The sequence below is a fragment of the Rattus norvegicus genome, chromosome 5 (assembly GCF_036323735.1).
Source record: "Rattus norvegicus strain BN/NHsdMcwi chromosome 5, GRCr8, whole genome shotgun sequence".
Classification (NCBI taxonomy): domain Eukaryota; kingdom Metazoa; phylum Chordata; class Mammalia; order Rodentia; family Muridae; genus Rattus; species Rattus norvegicus.
Genome location: NC_086023.1, coordinates 20,121,193 through 20,139,011, shown reverse-complemented (window position 1 = coordinate 20,139,011; position 17,819 = coordinate 20,121,193). Strand labels below are relative to the sequence as shown.

Genomic DNA, 17,819 nt, shown 5'->3' with positions numbered 1-17,819 from the left:
AAATGTGTTTATTTTGACTATTATAGTTGAAAATAAATTAACTTATGGTCATGACAGACTAGGTTTATTTTATATACTCTGTCTCACTTTTTTTCTCTCTGTCTCTGTCTCTTTCACTTTCTCTGCCTTTATCTCTTTCCACTTCACTGATTCTGTCTCTTTGTCTCTGTCTATCTCTGCCTGTCTCTGTTGCACCTCTATGTCTTTCTGTCTCTTTCTCATCTATATTTTATGTATTTGAAGTGTTCAAACAATAACATGACTGCTGATTTTCCATACCTGGAACTCATCCATCTTTCCTGGAAGGAAGAGCTGCTCTTGGCTGTCCTTGGTAAGACTGATTGGTCCAGTGATTCCTTCATCTCCATACACCCACAATGTGACGTTGGCTTGAGTACCTGTATCTCCAGTCAGCACTAAGACCTTCCAATTTTCTTCAGACAGAAGGTTTTCAGTACTGTGTGAATGCCTGCTTTCTTCTGTACAGAGTATGAGAAGAACATAAGGGACAGATCAGGTACATTAGGCTAACAGAGCCCACTGTTAGATTGAAGTCTAAGAATATCAAAGAACATCAACACGAGCATGGGTGATGTGGGGTGAGAGAGGCACTGAGGCGTGAAGGCTCCAGGGAGCTGATGTGTGCTTTTCTCATAAGAGAAAGATTCTGAGCAACTGAGACTCGACTACTAAATAAAACCACATCAAAACAATAATCATAGGCCATACCCAGGGACCTTCTTCTTTTACTCAATGCTACAACACAGGAGGGCATGCTAGAGCCAAGAGTGGGAGCCTATAGGCTTTTCATAAAGTTGCTTGTCAGCTTAGTAGAGGTTATGTATAATCAGTAAATATGATAGAGAGTAACAAGGTGAATTAAAACATGTTTTTAAATATCATAAAAACAGCATAGCAAGAATAGGAATTTTTTTCCTGAACTCTTTCTAAAAAATACCCAACTAGAGAACTAGAGGGGGTAAGAAAAAAGATTTGAAATTAGACACATAGCTACATTAAACTAATATAATCATAATAGTTGAAATGTAATTAAAAATGGAAAATTTTAAAACTAATATATACTTTCTAAAAATTGCTTTTGGCCTGGATGATCCCTGTCAACACAACAGCAGCCATTTTCCTCTCAGCTATATATTACTCCCCCCCCCCGTGTGTGTGTGGGTGTGTGTGTGTTTGTGTGTGTGTAGGCTAAAGGTACTAAGTATCTTCCCTTGATTGCACCCCATCTTTACTGTTTGAGACAGAGTTGTTCAATACACCTAAAGTTCATGGATTCGGCTAAGTTAGCTACTCGATGAGCTTCTAGGAGTCACCTGCCAGAGACCCTCCCCAAGACTGAGATATTAGTGGCCATCCCAGATTTTCAAGTCAGTTGTGTAAAATTCAGGTCCCCCTGCTTACATGGCAGATACTTTATTTACTAAGCCATCTCCTATGCTCAATAATAACCATTTATCAAGACTACTATTTCTGGGCTCCGTGTTAAGCGTGGCATATACAATCTTCATTAAGTCATCCCTACTAACTTTTAAGGTGAGTCAGACACTGAAGTCTGTTTTAAAATTTGGAAAAGAGACAAAGAAGTTAAATATTATGTGAGTGTCATGAGTAAGCCTCAAGGGTTTAACTCCAAAGTCTCTGAACTCAAACAAGCTTCAGTGGCTGATGTGTTCTGCAAACATGGTTTACCAGGTTGAAGCTGTTATGGCGTTGCTAATATTTAAGAAGTTGTTTTGTGCTAACTGTTACTCACAGCATTAACTCATAATAACATCAGTTTCATTCTGTCATAACATTAGTCCTACAAGATCTTTTTCCCATTAAGCAGATAGAAAAACAAGGCCTCACAGGCTAGGAACTTGCCAAAGTCATGCCTGGTAGGCTTTAGCCCAGGCCGAGGAAGTTTTGATCTTTAGACAATTGCTCGACTACAAAGGTAGTTGCCAAAGAATCATAACAAAAATTGGTCCACCAAGACCTCATGACACTATCTAATTTTCAAAAGTTAAATAGTACTTACTAACTGCTCTTTCTTTTTTATCATTTCTTCTCAAGAACACTGAGGACTTCATCATCAGTAGGTTAACTAAATATCTACAAATTCTACTGGTACATAGTGTATCAAGAAAGAAACTGGAGAGCCTAGATCAGCAATTAAACCTTGGGATACTGAAAATTTATTTATACTGTGTATTTTAATATTTGAAAGAATTGCTTTGATTTAAGAAAACTTTCTTTCACATTATTTACGGAACCATAGACAAGAGCATTGCTCTGTTTTAATAATGGCAGTGACTGCAAGTCAAAAATTAACAAGTGATCATCTTGCCCTAGAGATATACGCTATCTAGTGGAGAGGAAAAGAAACTATTATTTTTATTTGAAGCATACAAAGGCATTCATGGGAAATATAAGTATTGCAATGTGCAAATGTAGCTGTGACCAGGGTGTGATAGAAAGAAAAATTGGAAGTTTCCCGGGACATATCACTGCTAGATCTAGAAAGAGGAATCTAGATTATGCAAATAGAGAAGACACTGTAGACAGAGGTAACAATATACTTAGCATGCCCATACAATAAGATGTTGCAAGTGAAGAAGAGAGAAGGAGGAAAGAAGTTGCTACAGGAATGCTCAAGTAACAGGAAGTGGTTTTTAAGTCCAGATGTGTTCCTACACAGAGTAAGCTTTGCATGTGTGTGTGTGTGTGTGTGTGTGTGTGTGTGTGTGTGTGTGTGTACATGCGTGTGTAGCTTAGTTGTTTAATATAATCTGCAATAAGTTGATGGCTGCTAAGGACCTCTCTACACTAACATGTTCTTGCATCATTTACACATACACATCATATACGAAGGCTGTAATCATTAAAATTGATAGTTTAATCTATAATACAGAATGATGTAGCAAAGTCTGCACTGTCTTCAATTAAATATGAATGCCATCTAATGCCATGATCTTTTGGAAATGAACCAAAGTCCATTAGTCTCATACTATAAATTTCTCCATCTGAGAACCATAAAAGACTTTGCTTTCTTGACAACAGGTTTAAAAATACTTATAGCTGGGAGAATATTTGAAGAGATGGCTCCTGGATTAAACACTAATCTTCAGTGCTAAATAAAAATTTAACCCTGAATAAAATCTAAGATATTTGCATGATTCAAACCTTTTCTCTCTAATCATTACAGAGCACTTTAAGTACATTACAATCAGGTTGACTTAAATAAAACAAAATAAAAATTCTTGGCTACTTGGTCTCCTGAAGATCAGGAGGAAAAAGCAATTGATGATATTGATAACAAATGTGTTTTAATAGTTCACAAGTAGATGAATAAAAAGGCAGCTGGAGGAAAAAAGACCAAGTAATATGTAAAGGCAGACCTATAAGAATTACACCTGACTTCTCAACGGAGACTCTAAAGACCAAACTGGACTGCACAGATGTCTTGTAGACTCCAAGAGTCAAGAGAGACTAGTTCACCAAGCAAAACTTTTAATCAATCTAGAGAAAACAAAATATTCCATGACAAACTCACAGAATCTATCCACAAACAGAAACTTCTGAAACTTTTAGAAGGAAAATTTTAACCCACGGAAGTTAACTACATGCATGAAAACACAGGCAATGAAAAATCTCACACCAGCAAATCCAAAAGAAGAAAATTACATGCCCCCAGCCCTCCACACACTCATTCACACAACCACCACTACCACCACCAACAAAAAATAACAGAAATTAACAATCATTACCCATGAATACTTCTCAATATCAATGGACTCAGTTTCTCAATTAAAAAAAAAAAAGACACAAGCTAACAGAATGGGTGAGAAAACAGTTTCCATCCTTCACTGCATACATGAAACATATCTTAACATCAAAGATAAACATTACCTCAGAGTAAAGAGGTGAAAAAATATTTTCCAAGCAAACTGAACCAAGAAGTGTGCTAGACTAGCCATTTAAATATCTAACAGAATAGATATTCCAGCCAAAATTAATTAAAATAAATGGGGGAGGATCCTCCATGTTCATCAAAGGGTAAATCCACTATGAGGTATTTCAATTCTAAACATCTATGTTCCAAATGCAAGGACACCCACAGTTGTAAAAGAAACATTACTAAAGCTTAAATCACACATTGAACCCACCACATTAATAGTGAGAGGGACTATTAGTGTCTCACTAATGGACAGATAATAGACACAGAAACTAAACAGAGAAATAATGAAGCTTGTAGATGTTATGAAGTAAATATGTACAGAATGTTTCACTCAAACACAAAGGAATATACCTTCTTCTCAGCACCTAAAAATAGGATATAGATATGACAGAAAGTTATCAACTACAAATAACTAAGAAACAATTTTTAAAAATGTTTAACATCCATAGCCATCAAGAAAATACAAATTAAAACTACTTTTAGATTTCATCTTGCCCCAGTCAGAAAAACAACCAAAATCAATTTTGAAAAGTGACAGCACATTCTAGAGAAAATGCAGGTGAATGGGAACACTTATCCACTATTGGTGAAAGTGTAAATGTGTATAACTACTATGGAAATCAGTTTGGTGTTAGCTCAAAATGCTGAAGTAATATATCACAAGATCTAGCTAGTCCACCTTGGTGCATGTGCCCAAAGGACTTTACATCTCTTTGCAGAGATACTCGCTCATGCATGTTCATTTCTTCTCTATTAATAATAGTGAGAAATTAGAAATAATCTAGATATCCATGAACTGATAAGTGGATCATGAAAATGTCATCCTTTGACACAATGGAGTATTTATAGCCCTCAAGAAAAAATGAAATTGTAAAAAGTTCAGATAAATCGATCAGAAGCAACCATCTTGAGTGAGATAACCCAGACCACAAAAGACAAATATTGAATATTTTGTATATGTGGATGTTAGATTTCCACCACAGAAATTTGGTAGCTAGTGATGGAAAATAGTGGAGGAGCTGACTTCCAAAGAATACAGTGTTATAAAGAAATAAAGGAGAAATGAAAATAAGTTAAATTGGGAGGAAGATTGGAGGACAAAGTAAAGGAGGTAAAGTGGGAAGGGACAATTAAAGCTAATGGCCTTTTAAAAAGCCATATGGAAACCTACTATTGCAGAAGCTTTCTAAAGTATATACATATATGAAAAGAATTTTAATGCAGTCACCATATAATGGGGGAGGGAGACAATGCCCCTAGTTGACATGTTATGGCAACAAGTAAAACCCTAGTGCCAGAAATGGGCTATATCTTGCTCAGGCAAAGGAGATCCATTAAAAAGAAAAAATGCCACAGGCTATTGTCAAGGCTTTTGGTAACCCAATGTTAAGACCCTATTGCTGAATATATAACATATTTATAACACTAAACACATAAAAGCCAAGCTGGTGGCCAGCTAAAAGACTCATCTCTATTGACTAAAATTCATAATGCTACAAGATATTTTGCATGCTGCTGGAATAGAAACGGAATCAATTTTACCCAGCTAAAACCCCAACAACCTACAACTGGGGCACACCTGCAAGATATCCTGGCACGAGAGGGTCATAACTATCAATGGAGTAAGAAAACTCTTTTTGGTTAGATTAAAAGCCCTTTCCATGATATGGAAACCATACATGATACAGCTAAAGTGGCTAGGAATCTTGACCAAGAATCTGAAACTAGATAGATCAAAGGCTAAAACTACTATTATTATTTCACTAAAGGAACTTACCAATAAAATGTCTCCTAACAACGTATCCATAAAGCAAACCATTGCTCAACGTTCATCAGAGATGCTTCTTCTTGCAGTAAATGATAATTAACAAAGAGATCCACAAATATACAATAGAGAGTGAGAGACTTTGGGAGCACTCAACCCAAAATAGGCATCTTTTTTAAACCTCAAGTTTCAAATATCTTTGCAAAAAAAGGAAACATAAAGATTGTAAAAGCCAGAGGTAGTGGACAACCCCAAAAAGACAGCAGTTTCCAGATACAACAGGATTGATCCATATATAAACTCATTACAATAATGACAACACAGAAAGACCTGCACATGTTCAAAGCAGATAAAACTGAACACAATGTTCCACCCCTAACCAAGGACCTATCTGTAATGGATACCATTTGAAAAATGGAAAAACTCAGTTTTCTCTAATGGACTTTTCTAAATATATCAACCACACTCCAGGGAAGGCTGGATGCCCAGGAGTAAATGGCCATCCAAAAGCACACTCTGGATTTCTGTCTGAGCCCAGAGCTGACTCTGGGCCACAGCGCTCTGTGCCTGAATCCCGCTGAAAGACAGCTGGACACTCAGGAGTGCTGACACACCAGGAACCATGGATGAGACCATCACTTGTGCTCTGAGGGACCTGCCAGGAGCCCTGGGGTTGGGGGGAGCCCAGGAGCAGTCTGGGGCAAGATACTTCCCATTTCCCTCTGTACCCAGAGCTGACCCTGAGCCACAGCACTCTTTGCATGGATTCCATTGGGAGAGAGCTGGTATACCAGGAGTGCTGACATACCTGAGAGCACAGGTAGGACTACCACTTCTGCTCTGAGGGTCCTGCCTGGAGCCCTCTAGAAACAGAAGCTGATGAACAGTTTGTCACAAGATCTTTCTGGTTTGTGTCTCGGTCAAGAGCTGATCCTGTACCATAGCCCTCTGGGCTTGGATCCAGCTGGAAGAGATCTGATCTCACAGGAGTGCTAACATACCTGGGAGCACATGTAAAACCACAATTTCTGCACTGAGGGACATGGCTGGAGCCCTTGGGACCCAGGAGCCAAGGAACAGTCTGAAACAGGATCCTTCTGGTTTCCATCTGTGCCCAGAGCTGACTCTGAGCCACAGCCCACTGGTCTCCCAAAAGTGCTGGCACACCTGAACTGAAGGAGGATCAAGCCACTGTAAAAGACAGCAAAACCAGCTAACACCAGAGATAACCAGATGGCAAGAGGCAAGTGCAAGAACATAAGGAACAGAAAAAAAAGGCCACTTGGTGTCTTCAGAACCTAGTTCTCTCACGACAGCAAGTCCAGGATGCCCCAGTACAATGGAAAAGCAAGATTCTAATTTAAATTCCCATCTCATGATGATGTAGAGCACTTTAAGAAGCACATAAACAATTACCTGAAAGAAATATAGGACAACACAAGTAGGTAGCAGCCCTTAAAGAGGAAACACAAAAATCCCTTAAAGAATTACAGGAAAACACAACCAAACAGGTGAAGGAATTGAATAAAACCATCCAGAATCTAAAAATGGAAATAGAAACAATAAAGAAATCACAAAGGAAGACAACCCTGGAGATAGAAAACCTAAGAAAGAAATCAGGAGTCACCAACAGAATACAAGAGCTAGAGAAGAGAATCTTCAGCTGTAGAAGATACCATAGAAAACATTGACATAATAGTCAAAAAGAATAAAAAATGCAAAAAGCTCCTAACCCAAAATATTTGGGAACTCCAGGACACAATGAGAAGACCAAACCTAAGGATACAAGGAATAGAAGAGAGTGAAGACTCCCAACTTAAAGGGCCAGTAAATATCTTCAACAAAATTATTGAAGAAAACTTCCCTAACCTAAAGAAAGAGATGCCAATGAACTTTCAAGAAGCCTACAGAACTCCAAATAGATTTGACCAGAAAAGAAATTCCTCCCATCATATAATAGTCAAAACATCAAACGCACAAAACAAAGAAAGAATATTAAAAGCAATAAGGGAAAAAGGTCAAGTAACACATAAAGGCACACTTATCAAAAATACACCAGACTTTGCAACAGAGGCTAAGAAAGCTAGAAGATCCTGGGCAGATGTCATACAGACCCTAAGAGAACACAAATGCCAGCCCAGGCTACTATATCGGGCTAAACTTTCAATTACCATTGATGGAGTAACCAAGATATTCCATGACAAATTTGTATAATATCTTTCCACATATCCAGCCCTACAAAAGATAACAGATGGAAAACTCCAAAACAAGGAGGGAAACTATACCCTAGAAAAAGCAATAAAATTCTCACAAAACCGAATCCAAGAGCACATCAAAAAGGATCATTCACCATGATCAAGTAAGCTTCATCCCAGGAACATAGGAATGGTTCAGTATATGGGAATCCATCAATGTAATTCAGTATATAAACAAACTCAAAGAAACAAACCATATGATCATCTCATTAGATACGGAGAATGCATTTGACAAAAATTCAACACCCCTTCATGATAAAAGTATTGAAAAGATCATTAATTCAAGGCCCATAACTAAACATACACATATATAACTAAACATACACATATATAACTAAACATAAACAATATACAGCAAACCAGTAGCCAACTGTCTTAGTTAGGGTGTTTTGTTTGTTTGTTTTTTGTTTTCTTTTGTTTTGCATGAACAGACACCATGATCCATGCAAGTTTTATAAAGGACAACATTTAGTTGAGGGTGGCTTAAAGTTTCAGAGGTTCCATCCATTATCATCAAGGCAGGAGCATGGCAGCATCCAGACAGGCATGGGGCAGTTGGAGCTGAGTTCTACATCTTTACCCAAAGGAAGCCGGGAACAGACTGAGCATCCCGAGGCAGCTAGGAAGAGGGTCTCCAATCCACCCACAGTGATGTACGTCCTCCAACAAGGCCACACCTTCTAATAGTGCCAGTCCCTGGGCCAAGCATACGCAAACCATCATACCAATATCAAACTAAATGGAGAGAAACTTGAAACAATCCCACTTAAATCAGAGAGTAGACAAGGCTGCCCATTCTCTCCCTACCTATTCATATAATACTTGAAGTCCTAGCCAGGGCAATTAGACAAAAGGAAGTCAAAGGGATATAAATTGAAAAGGAAAGAGTCAAAATATCACTATTTGTAGATGACATGATTGTATGCATAAATGACCCCAAAAATCCCATGAGAGAACTCCTACAGCTGAGAAAAGTTTTAGCCACGTGGGTGGATAGAAAATTAACTCCAACAAATCAGTAGACTCCCTCTATTCAAAGGATAAACAAAAAAGAAATTAGGAAAATGACACTCTTCACAATAGTAACAAGTAATATAAACCAAGCAAGTAAACGATCTTTAGGACAAAAACTTCAAGTCTCTGAAAAATTAATTGAAGAAGATGTCTGATGATAGAAAGATCCCCCATGCTCATGATTGGAAGGATTAATTAGTAAAAATGGCCATCTTGCCAAAAGCAATCTACAGATTCAATGCAATCCCTATCAAGATTCCAACTCAGTTCTTCATAGAATTAGAATGAGCATTTGCAAATTCATTTGGGAATAGCAAAAAATCCCAGAAGAGTGAAAACTATCCTCAACAATAAAAGAACCGCAGAGGGAACCACCATCCTTAACCTCCAGTTGTATTACAGAGCAATAGTGATAAAACATGTATGCTATTGCTGCAGACACAAGCAGATAGATCAGTGGAATAGAACTGAAGATACAGAAATGAACCCACAAACCTTTGGTCACTTGATCTTTGATAAAGAAGTTAAAAACCTATGGTCACTTGACCTTTGACAAAGAAGCTAAAATCGTTCAGAGGGAAAAACACATTTTCAACTAATGCTGCTGGTTCAACATGTAGAAGAGGCCAGCATGTACAAGAATGCAAATTGATACATTCTTATCTCCTTGTACAAAAGCTCAAGTCCAAGTGGACCTCAGACCTCCACATAAAACCAGATACGCTGAAACTAATAGAAGAGAAAGTAGGCAAGAGCTTCAAACACATGGGCATAGGGGAAAATTTCCTGAACAGAACACCAATGGCTTATCCTCTAAGATCAAGAATCAACAAATGGGACCTCATAAAATTGCAAAGTTTCTGTAAGGCAAAGAACACTAGTACAAAATGGCAACCAATAGATTGGGAAAAGATCTTTACCAATTCTACATTCAGTAGAGGGCTAATACCCAAATATACAAAGAACTCAAGAAGTTAGACTCCAGAAAATCAAATAACCATACTAAAAATGGGGTAGAGAGCTAAACAAAGAATTCTCAGCTGAAGAATATCGAATGGCTGAGAAATATCTAAAGAAATGTTCAACATCCTTAATCATTAGGGAAATGCAAATCAAGACAACCCTGAGATTCCACCTCACACCAGTCAGAATGGCTAAGATCAAAAACTCAGGTGACAACAGATGTTCAAACACTCCTCTACTGTTGATGGGATTGCAGCTGGTACAACCACTCTGGAATTTTGTCTGGAGGTTCCTCAGAAAACTGGACACAGTACTACCTGATGACCCAGCTATACCACTCCTGGGCATATACCCAAAAGACGCTCCAACATATAACAAGGATACATGCTCCACTATGTTTATAGCAGCCTTATTTATAATAGCTAGAAGCTGGAAATAACCCAGATGCCCTTCAACAGAAGAATGGATGCAAAAAGTGTGGTACATCTACACAATGGAATATTACTCAGCTATCAAAAATAATGACTTTATGAAATTCATAGGCAAATGGATGGAACTAGAAAATAGCCTAAATGAGGTAACCCAATCCCAAAGAACACACATGGTATGCAATCACGGATAAGTGGATATTACCCCAAAAGCTCGGAATACCCAAGATACCATTCACAAGCCACAAGAAGCTCAAGAAGAAAAAGACCAAAATGTGGATGCTTCAAACTTTCTTTGTCAGAGCCTCCTGGGTCCCCTGCAGTGTTTCACCCCCCCTTTTCCGACCCTTCTGAGTCCCTTGCAGGGTTTGAACCCTGCTGAGCCCTGCTGATGCATGTGGAAGCCTTTTGTTCTTAACAAAGGAGCAGCCTGGCCCAGTAGTGACACACCCGGGTGATGGTCAATACTTCCTGCCTTTCGTCTTCCCAGTCTTTTGTCTTTGAGATTTAGGCTGGTCTTCCTGGATTTCTCCCCAGCGAATTTGGTCTTTTGTTACTGAAGCTGTAAGCCAGGGTTTCCCACTGTGCTTCCCAGATTTTCCACCTGGTCAACTAGGGGTATATATTCGTAAATAAAGCTACAGAATTGCCTTTTCTTGTTTAACAGGAATAACCCTCATGTGTGTGTTTTTTAATCCCGCAGGCTTACGCCCGGTTCTTGGTGCGGTGTCAGTGTGGGCATCGACATTTCTTAAAAGGGGGGACAAAAATTCTCACAGGAGGACATACAAAGACAAAGTATGGAGTAGAGACTGAAAGACCATCCGGAGATTTCCCCACATGGGGATGCATCCCATATACAGCCACCAAATCAGGCAATATTGCCGATGTTAGAAGTGCGTGCTGACAGGAACCTGGTATAGCTGTCTCCTGAGAGGTTCTGCCAGATCCCTACAAATACAGAGGCCGATGCTCGCAGCCAACCATTGAACTGAGAACGGGGTCCCCAATGGAGGAGTGATAAAGAGGACTGAAGGAGCTAAAGGGGTTTGCAACCCCATAGGAAGAACAACAATCTCAACCAATCAGAGCTCCCCACCCCCAGAGCTCCCAGGGACTAAATCACCATTCCAAGATAACACAGGGTTGGACCTATGGCTCCAGCCACCTATGTAGCAGAGGATGGCCTTGTCTGGCATCAATGGGAAGAGAGGCCTTGCTCCTGTTAAGGTTCGATGCCCCAGTGTAGGGGAATGTCAGAGCAGGGAGGTGGGAGGACTGGATGGTGGGTGAGGGAGCACCCTCATAGAAGCAAGGGAGTGGGATAGTGGGTTTCTAGAGGGGAAACTCAGAAATGAGATAATATTTAAAATTTTAAATTAGTAAATGCAACTAATAAAACACTCCATGTTATTTTTTGTGGGCCTTTTGATTCTTATGGATTGATTGATTGATTGATTGATTGATTGATTGATTGGTCTGTTTTGTTTCATTTTTGTATTTTGTTGTTTTTTTTCTGAGTTTTGTTTTATTTTTTTTTTGTTTGTTTTATTTTTATGACAGAAAAACATTGGGTAGGTAGGGTAGCAGCAAAGGTTTGGAAGGAGTTGGGAGAGGGAAAAGAAATAAGCAAAAAGTATTTTATGAAAAAATGGTATGAAAATAATAAACAAACAGACAAACAAATAAATAAAACGAACAGATTTTTCTGCATTATTCATATGAACTTCCCCAAATCAAAGATTTCTCCAAATAATGAAAACTTTCATTGTTATTTTATGCAACATTGTTATTTAATAGCACAAGCATAGAACAGTAATGTTTAATTTTCAATGTTGAAAGGATTTTGTAATATGGAAAAGGGACGACACCAAGGCTATAACAAACAATAGCTAATGTAGCCTAGTAACCAGAAATCCCACTTTTAGATAGTATTCTAATATGCATGTGTGCACGCGTGCCAGAAGTGTAGTACAGATGAGTGCCCACTGAGAAGTTATATAAATTACCTACTGGATGCACTATATGCTGTCTGTTTGGTGGATAGCTTATGTAATCAAGGTGTTTCATAAAACAATGTACTTAATATTATTGAAATGCTTATAATAAGCCCTACTTTCTATTAACTGGAAAGCGGATTATAACATATAAAAATATATATAGATATAAAAATAAAATATAAAATGTAAAAATATAAAATATAAGAAAGCATATGTTTTAAAAGAGTAGTTCATAAAATCATTATGGACTAATGGTTTCTGAGAATGCTCCAGTTTTCAAATGGAAAGTCGAATCTGTTTTTTGACCAAATTTCTGTCTGTGTCTTAACATATTGGCACTGGCATCTACCTACACTTGCAAGGAGAAGATGCAGTGTCAAACGCTCAGCCCTGATAACAGGCATGTAAGTAGAAGTGTACGGACCAAACAGGCTGTATTTAGGCTATATAAAGTGCGTGTGTGTGTGTGTGTGTGTGTGTGTGTGTGTGTGTGTGTGTGTGTGCATATGTGAATACATATGTGATTGTAATAACAATGAATGAAAGAAGATGTAAATTTAAAGGAGAACAGGGAGATATATGGAAGGCATTTGAAAGAAAAAAGGGAGAGGATACATAGTAAAATAATCTAAAAAAAGTGGTTGAAAATTTTAAAAATGATGCATTGGCTTTTCTTTACTAGATACCTGGCAACACCTCTGAGTGCCTGTAGACAACACTGGCAGTGTGGCTGCCTCTCTTCCCTGTTTAGAGTCCAGGTGCTGACATCATGAATGCAGTTGAGACCTCTAACATATTTGCCACTCTGGGCCCCATATCCCTAATTTGTAAGAATATTGGAATGTTCCATTCATAGGGCACATATGTCTTCCCTGTCTCTATCTTGTCTAAGTACAATTAGACACTGTTTCCAAACTGTAGGCAGAAGTAGTATATACCCTGTTTAAAAATATGAGTTTCTAAAGTATTTGTAAATAAAATGATTTGACACCTTAGATTTGCTTAAAGTTGCCCATTCAGGATAAAGTGAGATACTGTGAAGGGCCATCAAGAAAGACTTGGTTTATGGTAGAAATTTAAACTAGGTAATGGGTACATGGGGAGTGAATTATATTGTCTCTAATTTTGTATAAGTTGGAAGTTTTATGTACTAAAATATATAGACTTAACAAAAATAAGGTATCTGCCTCACATTCTCTATTATAAGTGAAAGGTAGAGGTTTTAAGGTTGCCGTCTAGACAAAAGTTTAGAGCAGAAGAAAGAAACTGGTCGGGCCCTGGAACTGCGATTACACCAGCCAGCTTGACAACTCTCTCCCAGGAACTAGCTGACCATAAAGTTAGATTAAAATCTTAAAGAACAATCTTGAGAAGTAGGAAGCTTCTCCCAGGAACTAGCAGACCATAAAGTTAAACAATCTTGAGAAACAGAGAGTTTCTCCTTGTGATTTTTCACTGGTATTCTCCACACTTTCCAATGACGCCATCCCTGCCCCCTTGGGTTGTGGTTTCTTCCTTTAAATACCTCTTCTCCCAGCCTCTCGGGGTCGAACTTCACTGCCCCGTGTAGGATACGAGTCTCAACCCCAGTGCACTGGTTTCTATCGGTAAACCTCATGTGATTACAGCAAGGACGGTCTTATGTGAGTTCTTGTGGGGGTCACATCATCCCGAGACTTGAGTGAGAGTCTCCCCGCTCTGGGGTCTTTCATAAGGAAACTAGTTTAATTCATTTCAACGTAAAGTAAATTTCTGCTACAGTAAAAATAGAAACCCGACTGCCACTGCAGTGCACTGTTTGGTGCAGTCATACTGTTGGCAGCTTCTAATTTTCATGGGGAGAGAAAAGTTGTATTCTTCCTGATAATTGATAATTAAGCATTTCAAGCAAAGACAGGTTTATTTTGTCTACAATTCTTGAAAAACTGAATTGATAAACATAATCCTCAACAGCTCATATTTGTTTTTTAAATGTCCTTGAAAGCAAGAAAGGGTTTTCTAAAAATATTTAACATGTTTTCATGTGAATTTAACCAAGGTTTTACTTTTTCATATGATTTCAATTAAAACATATGCAGTGTGACTTGCAAATTGGCAAACCAAAAAGAACATACTTTGGAAAGAAGCAGTGTACATGTTACTGCAACTCTCTGGAGGGGCAGGAAGAGACACATAAAAGGGGGTGTTGTAAAGCCATATAGGAAGACTCAAGGCATTATTCCACCTAAAACTGTGCGTGCTCTTACATCCATTCTCACTGCAGTCTAAGAAGGCCAAGTTTAAACAGATCATGCATGCGAGTCTTGCAGTAGCAGCTCAAGAGATGCCTGTGTGCCTGCAGTCTATGACATGTCTGCAGTTTCAGCAACCTATGAATCATTTGAGCTCAGATGCCTACAATTTGTCTTTAGCCTCCAATTCCACATTGTCATTAATCACTAACAAAGAACTTATAAGACTACACTAAATTCAGGACTCAATTTTTATTTTGTACCTAGGATGCCCTTATCAGTCTGAGCAGTCTGTAGCTTGTAGCCAGCTTTGTGTGGTTTAATATTTGATCCAATCCACTTAATCATCAATACATTTTAGGACAGCTGAAGCCAAGTATATTTTCCTCCCTTACACACTGGCTAGTTTTATGCTAACTTGGAAAATCTAGAGTTATTAGACAGGAAGAAGCCCCAGTAGAAAAGATGTCTCCATAAAATTGGACTGTAAGCAACCCTGTAGGCCATTTTCATAATTAGCGATTGATTCAGAGGGGCCCAGCCAATTGTGGGAGGTGCATCCCTGGGCTGATGGTTCTGGGTTCTGTAAGAAAGTAGGATGAGTGGTTAAGAGCACTGACTGTTCTCCAGAGGTCCTGAGTTCAAGTCCCAGTAACCTCATGGTGCCTCACAACCATCTGTAATGGGATTTGTGCCTCTTCTGGTGTTCCTGAATACAGCTACAGTGTGCTCACACAGAAAGTAGGATGAGCAAACCCTGTGAACAGGGTAGTAAGCAGCACCCTTCTATGTTCTCCGCATCAGTTGCTGTCTCCATGTTCATTCCCTGTTTTAGTTCCTGCCCTCACTGCTTTTGATGATGAAAGGCTATATGGAACTGTGTGTGAAATAAACCCTTTCTTCTCCCTAGTTGCTTTGGCCATAGTGTTTCAATACAACAGCAGTAACCCTAATATACCTTGCATTGTCAATCAGTTAGGCACAGGTATGTGTGTGGTGATTGAGCAAACAAATCATGTGAAGCATCTGTGATTATCATAAAGAGTAGTTCTTTCAATTTGCTCAAGTCCACAGATTGACCTTGATCACCAGGGCAGTGCTAATGCTAGGTGATGGACCTTTGGGAGTAGGTCTTATGGAAGCTCTTATTTTTTATAGGACATATCCTTAAAGAAGATTCTGGAATCGCTCTTTCTTTCTCTGTTCTCTCTCCCTCTCCCCCTTCCTCTCCCTTCTCTCTATTCCAATATGATCACTTGCTTGCTTCCAAAATTAATTCCCAACTTTGTCCTGTCAGGTGATGCTGTAAAAGAACATTCTTGGTTTACACTACTGTAAGGACTCTGTACTTCCAAAATGTTGAGTTAAATAAAACATTTTGTTTATATGAAAATTGTGATTTCACCTTATACCAATCAGAATGGCTAAGATCATAACCTCAGATGATAGCAGATGTTAGTGAAGATGTGGAGAAAGGAACACTCCTCCACAGCTAGTAGGATTTCAAACTGGCACAACCACTCTGGAAATCAATCTGGAGATTCCCCACAAAATTGGAAATAGATCTACCTGAAGATCCACTCTTGGGCATATACCCAAAATATACGCCACCATGCCACAGGGGCACATGTTCCATTATGTTCATAGTGGCCTTGTTTGTGATAACCAGAGACTGGAAAAAACACACATTTCCCACAATAGAAGAATTGATAAGGAAAATGTGGTCATTTACACAATGGAATACTATTCTACTGTTAAGGACAAGGACATCCTGCGTTTTGCAGGCAAATGGATGGAACTAGAAAATATCATCCTGACTGAGGTAATTCAGACCCAAAAGGACATGCATGGTATGTACTCACTACTACATGAATATTAGCCAAAAATAAAAATACAGAATACTCAGGATATAGTCCACAGAACTCAAAAAGGTTAACAAGCCAAAGGGCCCAAGTGATGATGCCTCAATCCTGCTTTAGAGGGAGAAGAAAGCAACTACAAGGGGAGAGAGAGAGAGAAAGGGGAGGGTAAGAGGATAGGGGTAGGGGGAGAGGAGAACATGGTCTGGTATTTGGTAGGGGAAAAGGACTGAAGCCCTGAGGGCTAGCAGAAATAATGGAAACAGGCAACTTCAGGAGGAAAGAAGTTGGGAGGATGCTCTAGAATGTACCAGAGACCTGGGAAGTGAGAGATCCTCGGGACTCAAAGGGAAGGACCCTAAATGAAATGCCCTACAGTGGGTAGAGGGAACTTATTGAACTCACCTTCAGCAGAAAGACAAGGCATCAAGTGAGGCATCATTGTGTCATCCCACAATCAAAAACTCTGACCCAGAATTGTTTCTGTCTGAAAGAATGGCAGGGACAAAAATGGAGAAGAGACTAAGGAAAAGGAGGTCCAACAACAGGCCCAAATTGGGATCCAGTTCAAGGGGAGGCCCCAAAGCCTAACACTATTACTGAGGCTATGGAGTGCTCAGAAAAATGGGCCTACCATAACTGCCCTCCGAAAGATCCAACAAGCAGCTGAAAGAGTCAGATGCAGATATGTACACCCAACCAATGGACAGAAGCTGCTGACCCCTGTGGTTGAATTAAGGAAAAGCTGGAAGAAGCTGAGGAAAAGGGCAACCCTGTAGGAGGACCAACAGTCTTAATTAACCTGGACCCCCAAGATCTCTTAGACACTGGATCACCAAGCAGAAAGCATATACCAGCTGATATGAGGCCTCCAACACATATACAGTAGAGGACTCCTGGGTCTGGGTTCGGTCAGAGAAGATGCACCTAATCCTCAAGAGACTGGAGGCCCCAGGAAGTGGGGAGATCTGGTGGGGTGGAGTCGGGATAGGAGTAAAACATCGTGGAGATGGCAGGGAGGGTGTGGAGGAAGTACTGGATATGGAACAATCAGAGGGTAAACCGGGAGGGGATAAAATCTGGGGTATAAAAAAATGAAGTAAAATTAAATAATAATAACAATAATAATAATAATAATTTTAAGAATACAATTGCCTGTGGTATTAGTCATAGCAATGCAAGTATAACTAGTACATTTCATATGCTTAATTCCAAAATTCTGTGTTTCCTACACTCAAAACTTTAACAATGGCAACATTTAAAAATGTTTTAAAAGAACAATTTTTATAGGAAGTGTGACAGTTTTATTTGAGCTTTTCTTTCATTCATAAAAAAAGTCTATT

The 17,819-nt window shown here is 39.0% G+C and overlaps 1 protein-coding gene across 8 annotated transcripts in view; it reads right to left on the bottom strand.

The window, feature by feature from the left end:
- The window catches only part of Rp1 (RP1, axonemal microtubule associated), a 462,084-nt gene that overhangs the window by 241,800 nt on the left and 202,465 nt on the right, over positions 1-17,819 (bottom strand). For 7 of the 8 annotated variants that reach the window (XM_063288395.1, XM_063288397.1, XM_039110769.2 and 4 more), the window contains one exon: positions 280-479. In XM_063288395.1, the coding sequence (XP_063144465.1) occupies positions 280-479 (200 nt within the window). Of the gene's footprint in view, positions 1-279; positions 480-17,819 lie in introns of those variants that run through there. The other variant, XM_039110772.2, reaches the window with a different exon arrangement.